Raw genomic sequence first — 15,000 nt, 5'->3', positions numbered from 1 at the left:
GGCTGGAAAATGGTTTTGGGTCACTGGCAAGGGTAAGCTACTTTATAATAATAATAATAATAATAATAATAATATGCTTATAATGAATAATCTTGGTTAACCCAGAACTAAAATCTTGCATAATTTTGTCAGATTCTCAAGTTATGTTTTAGTAGTCTGTCCACGAGAGTACATGCTCAATAAAGATAACTTGTGCACGCACACATACACTATATATACAAAAGTATGTGGACACCCCTTCAAATGAGTGGATTTGGCTATTTTAGCCACACCCATTGCTGACAGGTGTTTAAAATCGAGCACACCGCTATGAAATCTCCATAAACAAACATTGCCAGTAGAATGGCCTTATTGAAGAGCTCAGTGACTTTCAATGTGGCACCGTCATAGGATGCCACCTTTCCAAAAAGTACGTTTGTCAAATTTTTGCCCTGCTAGAGCTGCCCCGGTCAACTGTAAATGCTGTTATTGTGAAGTGGAAACTTCTAGGAGCAACAACGGCTCAGCCGCGAAGTGGTAGGCCACACAAGCTCAAAGAACGGGACAGCTGAGTGCTGAAGCACGTAGCGTGTAAGAATCGCCTGTCCTCGGTTGCAACACTCACTACCGGGTTCCAAACTGCCTCTGGAAGCAACGTCAGCAAAAGAACTGCACAAGGAGCTTCATGAAATTGGTCTCCATGGCCAAGCAACCTCACACAAACCTAAAATCACCATGCGTAATGCCAAGCGTCAGCTGGAGTGGTGTAAAGCTCACCACCATTGGACTCTGGAACAGTGGAAACGTTCGACAGACGAACCTGGGTTTGGTGGATGCCAGGAGAATGCTACCTGCCCGAATGCATAGTGCCAACTGTAAAGTTTTGCGGAAGAGGAATAATGGTCTGGGGCTGTTTTTCATGGTTTGGGCCCCTTAGTTCCAGTGAAGGGAAATCTTAACACTACAGCAGCGTACAATGACATTCTAGACGATTCTGTGCAAACTTTTGTGGCAAAAGTTTGGGGAAGGCCCTTTCCTGTTTCAGCATGACAATGCTCCCGTGCAGAAAGCGATGTCCATACAGAAATGATTTGTCGAGATTGGTGTGTAAAAACTTGACTGGCCTGCACAGAGCCCTGACCTCAACCCCATCAAACACTTTTGGGATGAATTGTAACTCCGACTGCGAGCCAGGCCTAATCGCCCAACATCAGTGCCGACCTCACTAATGCTGTTGTGGCTGAATGGAAGCAAGTCCCTGCAGCAATGTTCCAACATCTAGCGGACAGTCTTCCCAGAAGAGTGGAGGCTGTTATAACAGCAAAGGGGGGACCAAGTTTATATTAATTCCCATGATTTTGGAATGAGATGTTCGACGAGCAGGTGTCCACATACTTCTGGTCATGTAGTGGACTTCTGCTCCTCTGGTTAGTACTACACTGCTCAAAAAAATTAAGGGAACACTTAAACAACACAATGTAACTCCAAGTCAATCACACTTCTGTGGAATCAAACTGTCCACTTAGGAAGCAACACTGATTGACAATAAATTTCACATGCTGTTGTGCAAATGGAATAGACAAAAGGTGGAAATTATAGGCAATTAGCAAGACACCCCCAATAAAGGAGTGATTCTGCAGGTGGTGACCACAGACCACTTCTCAGTTCCTATGCTTCCTGGCTGATGTTTTGGTCACTTTTGAATACTGGCGGTGCTTTCACTCTAGTGGTAGCATGAGACGGAGTCTACAACCCACACAAGTGGCTCAGGTAGTGCAGCTCATCCAGGATGGCACATCAATGCGAGCTGTGGCAAGAAGGTTTGCTGTGTCTGTCAGCATAGTGTCCAGAGCATGGAGGCGCTACCAGGAGACAGACCAGTACAGCAGGAGACGTGGAGGAGGCCGTAGGAGGGCAGCAACCCAGCAGCAGGACCGCTACCTCCGCCTTTGTGCAAGGAGGTGCACTGCCAGAACGCTGCAAATGACCTCCAGCAGGCCACAAATGTGCATGTGTCAGCATATGGTCTCACAAGGGGTCTGAGGATACATTACATGCCCCTTTTACTTAGGCAGATTGTGAGATAACAGAACAATGCGAGTCCTCAGAAATTCTGGAAAAGTAGACAGCACATAACGCCTCCCTGAGCTAAAAGATATAAAAGCATAAAAAACATAAAAAATTAATGTGGCTGACGTACTCTGTGTGTTATTTGTCACCATCAGTTTGACTGGTTCTCCAGTTGTGAGGAGCCAGTAGGGAAGTGCCTGCCAATCAGATCACAGGACAAAGGTCAGTGAGACTACTACGAGTTATGTCAACCGTAGCATGATAACTATGTCTTGAATAGTATGGTAATGTCTTGAACTATGCCTTTTCTATAATGACACAAAAGGCTAAATGTTTTACTGTTTATTGCTATTGGTTAACCATTCACAGCCCACTGTAACCAGGAAAGGCACTTACAGATTGGTCGGTATTAATGATTGTTTCTATACTTTGTTTTAATGCAAAATGTCTTGTCCCATGTCTCTGTGTTTCCTAGTATTGTATGAGATATTTCGGCCAGACCATACGTCAGTCACGCTGATGCTTCCGGTGAACACCTCTGTTCAGGAAGTGATGTCATTGCTGGTAAACCCAGGAGGAGACCACGTCCTGGTCAAAATGAATTCCATGGGAGGTGGGTGGCTCTTCATGTCATCTGGAAGCAATTTGAAAACATTTTCTAAGATACAACTGTACAGGATATGCAATAAAAGCGCTGCATGGTCAATCGATCGTCTGTATTGTCCGTGCAGCATTCACGGTGATACGGCCTCTGCAGAAGTCACGGCATTCATACTTCTTGCTCTTTGCGGAGCATTGCAGAACTGATGTGACGAATGTTGTGTGTTTATACAGAACCTCCCGCCCTCACCTACTGTCAACCAATCATGTCAATGTGAAGCTATACGTTGCCCTCTACATCGTTACAAAATTCGAGAGGCGCATAGCGATGCGGTACGGAGCTTGATTTGGTCTCTGCATGCCTCCAGAGGCTTCGCTATTGTGTCACACCCTCCATACGAAGCCCCCGACCACATTTTCAGATTGAGCATAAATTAGATTTTAGTTCCCTATCAGTGTTAATACACTTGATACAACACTATTCATAACGTTACGATTTTATATACACTACCGTTCAAAAGTTTGGGGTCACTTAGAAATGTCCTTGTTTTTGAAAGAAAACCACATTTTCTGTCTATTAAAATAACATCAAATTGATCAGAAATACAGTGTAGACATTGTTAATGTTGTACAAGTTTATAATTTTAAAAGGCTAATTGATCACTAGAAAAACCATTTGCAATTATGTTCGCACAGCTGAAAACTGTTGTCCTTATTAAAGAAGCAATAAAACTGGCCTTCTTTAGACTAGTTGAGTATCTGGAGCATCAGCATTTGTGGGTTTGATCTGTTTCTCAAACTAGACACTAATGTACTTGTCCACTTGCTCAGTTGTGTACCGGGGCCTCCCACTCCTCTTTCCATTCTGGTTAGGGCCAGTTTGCGCTGTTCTGTGAAGGGAGTAGAACACAGCTTTGTACGAGATCTTCAGTTTCTTGGCAATTTCTCACATGGAATAGCCTTAATTTCTCAGAACAAGGATAGACTGACGAGTTTCAGAAGAAAGGTTTTTGTTTCTGGCCATTTTGAGCCTGTAATTGAACCCACAAATTGCACAAGGGTTTTCAAATGATCAATTAGCCTTTTAAAATGATAACTTGGATTAGCTAACACAACGTGCCATTGGAACACAGGAGTGATGGTTGATGATAATGGGCCTCTGTACGCCTATGTAGATATTCCATAAAATATCTGCCGTTTCCAGCTACAATAGCCATTTACAACATTAACAATGTCTACACTGTATTTCTGATCAATTTGATGTTATTTTAATGGACAAAAAATGCTTTTCTTTCAAAAACAAGGACTTTTCTGAGTGACCCCAAACTTTTGAACGGTAGTGTATGTACATGTTCAAGTTTTTGTAATATGTAAATGTGATATTACGGTATGTTTTATTGAAAGAATGTGTAGCGCTCAGTAAGTGTTGATACGTTGGGGTGTGTCTGTGAGCTGTATTAAATGGTTTGTGTTTGCTGTATCATAGACAGGACTCAACTGAAGCTGGATACCACAGCAGTCTACACCTCCCTGGGGCTGAATGAGAGACTGTTCCTCTGCTCTGCCAGCCAGGTGGAACAACTGGTGAGTCCTAACCTCCCCTCATCACCTACTTATCCATTTCTGTCTGCTGTAAAAATTTAACTAGGCAAGTCAGTTAAGAACAAATTCTTATTTTCAATGATGGCCTAGTTAAGAACAAATTCTTATTTTCTATGACGGCCTAGGAACAGTGGGTTTAACTGCCTTGTTCAGGGGCAGAACGACAGATTTTTACCTTGTCAGCTCGGGGATTCAATCTTGCAACCTTTCGGTTACTAGTCCAATGCTCTAACCACTAGTCTACCTGCCGCCCAGTCAGAGATCAGTAGCTCAACACTGCTTATCAATATAAGATACCGTAGCCAATACTATAAAACGGTGTAACTCCAAGGTGAAATGGTTTGACTATAGTCTAGATCAGTGGTTCCCAAACTTTTTATAGTCCCGTACCCCTTCAAACATTCAACCTCCAGCTGCGTACCTCCTCTAGCACCAGGGTCAGCGCACTCTCAAATGTTTTTTTTTGCCATCATTGTAAGCCTGCCACACACACTATACGATACATTTATTAAACATAAGATTGTGTTGTCACAACCTGGCTCATGGGAAGTGACAAAGAGCTCTTATAGGACCAGGGCACAAATAATAATTGTACTCTTTATTTAGCCAGCTTACATATAACTATATTTGTTCATCGAAAATTGTGAATAACTATTGGAGAGCGTTTCAGTCTTAAATAATTTTATATACATAGTCTGTGCCTGTATTAAGTTTTTATGCTAGTGAGGGCCGAGAATCCACTCACATAGGTACGTGGTTGCAAAGGGCATCAGTGTCTTAACAGCGCGATTTGCCAAGGCAGGATACTCTGAGCGCAGGCCAGTCCAGAAATCTGGCAGTGGCTTCTGATTAAATAACATTTTCACAGAACCGCTTGTTGCAATTTCGATGAGGCTCTCTTGTTCAGATATCGGTAAGAGGACTGGAGGCAGGGCATGAAAGGGATAACAAAACCAGTTATTTGTGTCATCCGTTTCGGGAAAGTACCTGCGTAAATTGGGCAACCAACTCACTCAGGTGCTTCGCTATATCACATTTGACATTGTCTGTAAACTTGAGTTCATTTGCGCACACAAAAAATCGTACAATGATGGAAAGACCTGTGTGTTGTCCTTGTTAATGCAGACAGAGAAGAGCTCCAACTTCTTAGCCTCAATTTTGTCCGCACATTGAATATAGTTGCGGAAAGTCCCTGTAATCCTAGATTCAGATCGTTCAGGCGAGGAAAAAACATCACCCAGATAGGCCAGTCGTGTGAAAAACTCTTCATCATGGAAGCGGTCAGACAAGTGAAAATGATGGTCAGTAAAGAAAACTTTAAGCTCGTCTCTCAATTTAAAAAAAAAAAGTGGCAATACTTTGCCCCTTGATAACCAGTGCACTTCTGTATGCTGTAAAGCGTTACATGGTTGCTGCCCATATCATTGCATAGTGTAGAAAATACACGAGAGTTCAGGGGCTTTGCTTCAACAAAGTTAACCTTTTACACTGTAGTCTCAACGTCAACAGTGAAGAGGCGACTCCGGGATGCTGGCCTTCTGGGCAGAGTTCCTCTGTCCAGTGTCTGTGTTCTTTCCCCATCTTTTCTTTTTATTGGCCAGTCTGAGATATGTTTCTTTTTTGCAACTCTACCTAGAAGGTCAGCATCCCAGAGTCACCTCTTCACTGTTGACGTTGAGACTGATGTTTTGCGGGTACTGTTTATTGAAGTTGCCAGTTGAGGACTTGTGAGGCGTCTGTTTCTCAAACTAGACACTCTAATGTATTTGTCCTCTTGCTCAGTTGTGCCCAGGGGCCTCCCAGTCTTTCCATTCTGGTTAGAGACAGTTTGCGCTGTTCTGTGAAGGGAGTAGTACACAGCATTGTACGAGATCTTCAGTTTCTTGGCAATTTCTCGCATGGAATAGCCTTAATTTCTCAGAACAAGAATAGACTGACGAGTTTCAGAAGAAAGGTCTTTGTTTCTGCCCATTTTGAGCCTGCAATCGAACCCACAAATGCTGATGGCCAAAAATGCTGATGGACAAAAAATGTGCTTTTCTTTCAAAAACAAGTGACCCCAAACCTTTGAACGGTAGTGTATACTAACACATCTTGACCACGAAAGTCCATTTGATGTCACAAAGCCATTACTTTAAAAATATCCTCTCCTGTTGTCCTGGTTTGCAGAAGAGGATGTCTTCCTTAATTGACCCCCCAGAAATGTAACGGATATATACCAGCTGTACCAGACCCGCCATGTCTGTTGACTCATCCAGCTGTAACGCATAGAATTCACTGGCTTGTATGCGAAGCAGTAATTGTTTCAAAACATCTCCCGCCATGTCACTGTTGCATTGTGAAACAGTGTTGTTTGAAGGTATCGTCTGTATAGTTTTTTTGGGCCTTTTCCCCCAACATTGTCCCAGCCATATCTGTGGCAGCAGGAAAAATAAAGTCCTCCACAATAGTATGGGGCTTGCCTGTCCTAGCCACTCGGTAGCTCACCATATAAGATGCTTCTAGCCCCTTCTTATTAATGGTATCTGTTGCTTTTATACATGTCTTACTTCTTGAAAGTCGTCTTAATTTTCTCTCAAAAAACTCCTGTCTTATTTTTCTAAATGTTTTGGTTTCTAAATGTCTGTGCAAGAGTGAAGGTTTCATTGAGTTGTGAGATAGTACTTTTGCACATATAACACACTGTGGCTGAGGAAAGGCACTACTCCCAATATAAGTGAACCCCAAATCAATGTAGGTCTCATCATATTTGCGCCTCTTCGATGGTCCAATGTCCCTGTCTGTTGTTCGGTGCTTTCCCCAGGAAAGGGGGCAGTAGCTCTTTGGCTGCATCAGATTCAAAACTGTCAGTGTCCATGCTAGCTGGGCTAATAACAAATGTAGAATTAGTTGTTGTTTTTTGGCGTACCCCCGACAGCATTGCGCGTAACCCTGGTGGTACGCATACCCCAGTTTGGGTATACCTGGTCTAGATAATGCATCTATAGTTGCTCATGTGTGCATAGATTAACATACTGTAGCTACAAGTTATCTATATCTACACTACATGGTGAATCAGACAACAACACACCCAGAGCATACTGTAGATGTTTGTGTGAATTCCCCCCTAAGGTCCAGTATCATGATGTCATGGCAATATTTTGGATGGTTGTTCTCTGGCACCTTCACAGACACCTCTGAAGGAGCAGCAGGGTCCTGATCAGAGCACCATGGACACATGGGAGCAGATGTGTCCCAAGGACATCGCCAGCCAGCTCACCAACTACGACTGGGAACTGTTCACCGCCATGCATGAGGTAAGGAAGGAAACGAGGTGAGGCCATGCCAGAGCTGTGCCAATATTGTGAAGTGGAAGTTATGGATTTGGGACCAGCAGGACAAAAGTTAAAAGTGGAGAAACTGAGTATCCCTGGATAAGGGCATGTTAGGTCTTTAAGGCATGACATCTATCTCACGTGTGTATGCACTCTGTTAGGTAGCTAGTGCAACGAGGCAAGGTTACTCAGATGTGAGCTGTCTCCGTGCTAGCATCTATCCTTCGTCCTGATCTTGTATTGATCTTGTCCATTTACACTTGTAAGATCGAATCACAGTCAGTTCCCAATGTGTCTTTTAATTGTCTGAAAACGTGACAACAATCAGAATGTGGACATTTTACAGGACACAGGACGCATGTTAGCACCAGGTATAAACGGGGCTAAAGGATTTGCCGTCTGTCTGTCTGTCACTCAGGCATGTCTACAAGTTATCCTTTCTCTGACATCTTCAATCTGATAACTGCTACTGCAGCATCATATCAGCCATCAGACCATCTCCTCAATTGATGTATCAGCCACGTGTTTCATCTGACACATACGCCTCTTTATGTAACGTTGATTTAACCAGGTTTTCCCATTGAGGTCAATACGCTTCCCACTGGGCACACACTGGTTGAATCGACGTTGTTTGCACATCATTTCAATAAAATTACGTTGACCCAACATAGAATAGATGCTTAATTGACGTCTGTGCCCAGTAGGCAATTTGCCAAGGAAATCAAGTTCAAGTCAGGTTCAAATGTTATGCAAAATCAATTCAATCTGTATTGCTGAAGTTCAGCGCTATAGCACTATTTAAATGTGAAGGTAATTTCCAATTGGGCCAACCTATTTACCGTGAATGCAGTCTTGAGTTTACATTACTATCGCGCTGTAGCGCAGTGCTTCAGCGCTACGGCTTGAATCGAGCCCTTAGTCCATTGGATGTTTGCTTCATATACACTATTCAGGTCCATATAAGTAGCTTTCGATTAGTCCGCTACAGTACATGTAAATGGTAAATAAATATCTCTCTCCCATCAGGTGGAATTAGTCTACTATATATTTGGGCGACATAAATTCCCGGGTGCCACCACAGCTAACCTGGAGCGTTTCGTGCATCGCTTCAACGAGGTGCAGTACTGGGTGGTGACGGAGGTGTGTCTGTGTACTGACCTTGTCAAGAGAGCCATGCTGCTCAAGAAGTTCATCAAGATAGCCGTCGTGTGAGTGGCAAATTAAAACACAGCTTACCTTGTAAAGTGTAGATTCATTATTAGGTTCTTAGGGGTAACTATCCACATAGAACAGTATACTACACTGAGTATACAAAACATTAAGAACACCTGGTCTTTCTATGATAGTCTGATCAGCTGAATCCAGGTGAAAGCTTTGATCCCTTATTGATGTCACTAGTTAAATCCACATCAATTAGTGTACAGTCGTGGCCAAAAGTTTTGAGAATGACACAAATATAAATTTTCACAAAGTCTGCTGCCTCAGTGTATTTTAGATATTTGTCAGATGTTACTATGGAATACTGAAGTATAATTACAAGCATTTCATAAGTGTCAAAGACTTTTATTGACAATTACATGAAGTTGATGTAAAGAGTCAATATTTGCAAGGTTGACCCTTCTTTTTCAAGACCTCTGCAATCCGCACTGGCATGCTGTCAATTAACTTCTGGGCCACATCCTGACTGATGGCAGTCCATTCTTGCACAATCAATGCTGGGAGTTTGTCAGAATTTGTGGGGGTTTGTTTGTCCACCCGCCTCTTGAGGATTGACCACAAGTTCTCAATGTGATTAAGGTCTGGGGAGTTTCCTTGCCATGGACCCAAAATATCGATGTTTTGTTCCCCGAGCCACTTAGTTATCACTTTTACCTTATGGCAAGGTGCTACATCATGCTGGAAAAGGCATTGTTCGTCACCAAACTGTTCCTGGATGGTTGGGAGAAGTTGCTCTCGGAGGATTTGTTGGTGTCATTCTTTATTCATGGCAGTGTTCTTAGGCAAAATTGTTAGTGAGTCCACTCCCTTGGCTGAGAAGCAACCCCACACATGAATGGTCTCAGGATGCTTTACTGTTGACATGACACTGATGGACTGATGGTAGCGCTCACCTTGTCTTCTCCGGCCTTGCTTTTTTCCCAGATGCCCCAAACAATCGGAAAGGGGATTCATCAGAGAAAATGACTTTACCCCAGTCCCCAGCAGTCCAATCCCTGTACCTTTTGCAGAATATCAGTCTGTCCCTGATGTTTTTCCTGGAGAGGTGGCATCTTTGCTGCCCTTCTTGACAGCAGGCCATCCTCCAAAAGTCTTCGCCTCTCTGTGCATGCAGATGCACTCACACCTGCCTGCTACCATTCCTGAGCAAGCTCTGTACTGGTGGTGCCCCGATCCCGCAGCTGAATCAACTTTAGGAGACGGTCCTGGCGCTTGCTGGACTTTCTTGGGCGCCCTGAAGCCTTCTTCACAACAATTGAACCACTCTCCTTGAAGTTCTTGATGATCCGATAAATGGTTGATTTAGGTGCAATCTTACTGGCAGCAATGTCCTTGCCTGTTGTGAAGCCCTTTTTGTGCAAAGCAATGATGACGGCACGTGTTTCCTTGCAGGTAACCATGGTTGACAGAGGAAGAACAACGATTCCAAGCGTCACTCTCCTTTTGAAGCTTCCAGTCTGTTATTCAAACTCAATCAGCATGACAGAGTGATCTCCAGCCTTGTCCTCATCAACACTCACACCTGTGTTAACGAGAGAATCACTGACATGATGTCAGCTGGTCCTTTTGTGGCAGGGCTGAAATGCATTGGAAATGTTTTTGGGGGATTCAGTTCATTTGCATGGCAAAGAGGGACTTTGCAATTAAATGCAATTAATCTGATCACTCTTCATAACATTCTGGAGTATATGCAAATTGCCATCATACAAACTGAGGCAGCAGACTTTGTGAAAATTTATATTTGTGTAATTCTCAAAACTTTTGGCCACGACTGTAGATGAAAGGGAGGAGACAGGTTAAAGAACGATTTTTAAGCCTTGAGACAATTGAGACATTGATTGTGTATGTGTGCCATTTAGAGGGTGAATGGGAAAGACAAAAGATTTAAGTGCCTTTGAAAAGGGTGTGTTAGTAGGTGCAAGGTGCACCGGTTTGTGACAAGAATTGCAACACTGCTGGGTTCTCATACTCAACAGTTTCCTGTGTGTATCAAGAGTGGTCCACCACCCAAAGGACAGCCAGCCAACTTGACACAACTGTGGGAAGCATTGTAGTTAACATGCGCAACGTAATACTAGGAAGTGTACCTAATGTTTGGTATACTCAGTATAATTTTGTGCAATAACAGACTATATACAAAAAATGTAACATACCAGCAGAAATCATGTTTTCATATCCAGTTAAACTGATTTATAAAATATTGGTAAAGGATGGCACTCTGTCTGTGGTCACTGATGCACCAAGGCTTCATTTACACAGGCAGACCTATTCTGATCTTTTACTATTAATTGGTCTTTTGACCAATCAGATCAGATATTTTGCCAGTAAGTGATAAAATATTCACTTAGATAATGCACATGTTTAGTCTGCCCACAGCTGTTACTGACTGTATTTCCTGTTTCAGATTGAAGGAGCAGAAGAACCTGAACTCGTTCTTTGCAGTGATGTTTGGTCTGAGTAACAGTGCTGTACAGAGACTTTACAAGACCTGGGAGGTGAGGTCTGCTGGGGACAATGACCTACATTTTGATTATCGCTTATAACAATTGATTTGATTATAAGAGATGTGAAATGGATATCAGAGGAGACGTTGTAACAGTTGTTGTTGTTGTTGACAGAGAGTGCCGAGTAAGACGAAAAGGGTCTATTGTGCATACGAGAGGTTAATGGTGAGTGAGTTAATGTGTGCGCACTTACAAGCTAGCTATATAACAGTGTTCCATTGTATGTCATTGATAATGACATCACAGGCCACTTGACAATCCCTCCACTTCATTTCCAATGTGTGTATGAATCATGTTTTCCTCCTATTGTAATATGTAAACATGTTTTCAATAGATATATTTCCTATATAATTAGCAGGTTGGCATTTATTGGTTTTAAACCTAACCCTAACCACACTGCTAACCTTATGCCTAACCCTAACCTTGAATTGGGACAAAAAAAGCAAAGAGCACATTTTGTGCTCTTGTAGGAAGCAATCACTCACCCATTGCTGACTACAAATTATCTATAACTGGGCTAATAACTCACTAACAAGCAAAGGATATGAACAAAATGTACAACGTCACTACATGTATCTCTCGCTTTGATCTCAAAACAAGTGCATCTATTTACGACCGCTAATGCTGTAAAAACAGTCCAGTTCAAAGTGAATGGCACAAATCCATATACGACAAAGTTCTATTTGTGTTAACTAACGGGGAAAACTCTATAAAGTTGAGTGAAGTTAAATCTCGTGCTTCTCTGCACAGGCTGATATTTCTTCTGCGCGGCAGTCCCGGGGGAGTGGCGCACAGCTTAGAGGGAACATTGATGCTGGCCTATGTTAACGCAAATGCTTCCCAAAGTTGTCTGGATGTCCTTTGGGTGGTGAACCATTCTTGATGTACACAGGAAACTGTGGAGTGTGAAAAACCCAGCAGCATTGCAGTTCCTGACACAAACCAGTGCGCCTGGCACCTACTACCATACCCCGTTCAAAGGCACTTAAATATTTTGTCTTGCCCATTCACCCTCAATGGTACACATATACAATCCATGTCTCAATTGTCTCAAGGCAAAAAAATCCTTCTTTAACCTGTCTCCTCCCATTCATCTACACTAATTAAAGTCGATTTAACAAGTGACATCAATAAGGGATCATAGCTTTCACCTGATCAGTCGGTCATGGAAAGAGCAGGTGTTCTTAATAGTTTGTATACTCTGTGTATAGCCAATTTTGACTTTTCAGCTGGCCCATCTAGTGGAAATTGCTCAGGTCTGCCTCCGGGACAACATTTATCCCAATAAATGTCAACTTGCATATAAGTAGGGGCGGCAGGTAGCCTAGCGGTTAGCGAGGCAAGCCAGCAACCAGTGTGGCAGCCTCCCGCACCTCTCCCCCCCAAAAAATGCACGTGTGTCTTACGAAGGGGTTGGGTTTAAAGCTAATTTGGGATGGACCTTGTGTGCAATTGACCAATAAAATTATATTAATCTATAACTAATGGCAAATTGTTTTTATTTCTGTTAATGTGTCAGGATCCGTCACGTAATCACAGAGCGTACAGACTGGCTGTGGCAAAGCTCAGTCCTCCCTACATCCCCTTCATGCCCCTGCTACTCAAAGGTAATCATGCTTTCTTAGCCTCGTGACAGACGTAACATTAAATACCTGAGTTAATTCAACCCTATACTGAACCAGTACGTCGTTCCGTTCACCAACTGTACCTACCTCTAGACATGACATTCATCCATGAGGGAAACAAGAACTACACGGACAAACTGGTCAATTTTGAGAAAATGGTGAGTTGTCTAGCCTAACTATTATACTTTCACATCCTTTAGATGTGCTGGAGATTACCATCCCTCAGCCCTTACCTAAGTTGTCTTCTCTTTGTGTCTGTAAACTATTGGCTATATAAGCTACCTTGTTTCACCGTTGCAGCGCTTGATTGCTAAGACAGTGAAGATAGTTCGAGAGTGCAGAAGGACGCCTTACGGTAAGAAAACAAAATACAAAGGACGGGATAAGAAGGACAATGTTGACAATGTTGTTGCCAGGGTGTTCACTCTCTATGGTTCTTTGTCCTACAGTGCCTTCATCACCTCAGAAGGGACTTACAGACAGAATGTTTCTGGAGGCGCCTTCCATTCGGGTGTCCACATGTAAGCTATGCCTTATCTACAAAAATCAACACTAATTTTCCATTCTGAGACCTTCAAATGATATTAAGTAAATGTAGCGCTTCCATTTTTTTTTTTTGCACATATCTTCCTGCCTCTTGTCCAGATTCCGAGCAATCCCCCCCTCTCAGGAATCCTAGCAACATCCGCCACTATGTTCAGAACTTTGAAGTGATCAACAACCAGCACAAACTGACACAACTTTCCAGAGCAATGGAGCGCTGAACCAAACCAGTGTATAAAGACTGTTATATTACAGCCTGTGAATCAGAGGTTGGCAGGGGAATACACACCTCCATGGTCATACTAATAAACATGCAAGATCTTCTATAGACTCATGTACATGTCTGGTGTCAGGAATGGAGGACTGTGGGGATGTTCAATATCACACAGAGAGCATTGAAGAGAAGCAGCTCGTTGGACTACTCATCAATAGGACAAGAACCTGAGGAGGGATCTGACTTTAGTGACCTCTAGCGTCTTACCAGATAAGTTGTTTGTCCTCACCAACCACTGTTACTGATAGGACTGTGCGGCGCTGCAACCTGAGGAATAAGTATATACATTTGGCATTATCTGTTATTTATACGATCATTTGTAAGATAAGCTTATGGTTTTACAAGTGAGTGCCCTAAAAGCACAATAGTTCTGTGCTATAGCTCCTAGTTATGGTGTCTGTTTTGGTATTTTTCTCCACTTTGTAATACAACTATAATGAACAATAAATTGTTGAGCAATCAGTTGTCGCCAAACCGCATAAACAAATGTGTAAAACATTTCATGCCATGGGCAAGTTTATTTTTTTAAATAAATTATTTTCAGAACTGTGTGTATTCAATCAAAGCATGTCTTTTTTTAATTGAAATGCAAACCGTATAATAAGACACAAATGATCACTAAAAGACTAAATCATCTTCCCAGAAAGTCTCCCCAATATGGGGAGAGTAAATTTCACAAATGTTTTTTTTCAATTGGATCTAAAAAATATTCTCGTCAGAAATATTTACAACTTTGTAAAAAGGAGATTTTTAAAATGGGGCCTAGAAATCATTGAGAAAACAAGGATAAACCCAGTGTAATCTTCTACTGTAACCACAGAGGATTCTGTTTAAAACATCCTCTTTCAATATAAATAATACTAAGTTGACATTTTCAGTCTGGACACTACGATCAGACATATACTTTTCAAAACAATATCATACAAATACTGTTAAAAAATAATATGATACATGTTAAATGAATCCACTGAGTGGCATTAGCAGTCTTTGCACCATGAGTGTTGATAAAGCTTGTGGATTAAATCACCAATATGAGCTAGGGGGCATTTTAAAGAAATAGTGAAAACAGATGTGTAGCATTATGGCTGCATTTGGATAGGTGATACAATTGAACTGAACATACATTATCACACATGCCCACTCGAGTTCAACTCAGGAGGTTTGATGGATGTATTTTTTACCACTGATATCTGAAATAGTGATACTAAACATTGGCTAGTTATAGCAGTGGAGCAAAATGTAAAAGTGGTGAATACGTGCAGTGGAAAAAT

The 15,000-nt window shown here is 42.2% G+C and overlaps 1 protein-coding gene across 2 annotated transcripts in view; it reads left to right on the top strand.

Moving 5' to 3' along the window:
• LOC129829938 (rap guanine nucleotide exchange factor 3-like) overlaps positions 1–14,280 on the top strand; it is a 41,005-nt gene extending 26,725 nt beyond the window's left edge. Inside the window, exons 15-27 of one of the 2 annotated variants that reach the window (XM_055891973.1) lie at positions 2–32; positions 2,205–2,271; positions 2,525–2,662; positions 4,136–4,233; positions 7,422–7,547; positions 8,592–8,773; positions 11,188–11,278; positions 11,402–11,452; positions 12,807–12,894; positions 13,006–13,070; positions 13,213–13,267; positions 13,362–13,433; positions 13,558–14,280. In XM_055891973.1, the coding sequence (XP_055747948.1) occupies positions 2–32; positions 2,205–2,271; positions 2,525–2,662; positions 4,136–4,233; positions 7,422–7,547; positions 8,592–8,773; positions 11,188–11,278; positions 11,402–11,452; positions 12,807–12,894; positions 13,006–13,070; positions 13,213–13,267; positions 13,362–13,433; positions 13,558–13,676 (1,183 nt within the window). In that variant the 3' untranslated portion in view covers positions 13,677–14,280. Of the gene's footprint in view, position 1; positions 33–2,204; positions 2,272–2,524; positions 2,663–4,135; positions 4,234–7,421; positions 7,548–8,591; positions 8,774–11,187; positions 11,279–11,401; positions 11,453–12,806; positions 12,895–13,005; positions 13,071–13,190; positions 13,268–13,361; positions 13,434–13,557 lie in introns of those variants that run through there. The other variant, XM_055891974.1, reaches the window with a different exon arrangement.
• The last annotated feature ends 720 nt before the right edge of the window (positions 14,281–15,000 follow it).

Source organism: Salvelinus fontinalis, chromosome 31 (assembly GCF_029448725.1).
Source record: "Salvelinus fontinalis isolate EN_2023a chromosome 31, ASM2944872v1, whole genome shotgun sequence".
NCBI classification, from domain to species: Eukaryota; Metazoa; Chordata; class Actinopteri; order Salmoniformes; family Salmonidae; genus Salvelinus; species Salvelinus fontinalis.
This window is presented reverse-complemented; position numbering and strand designations above follow the sequence as displayed.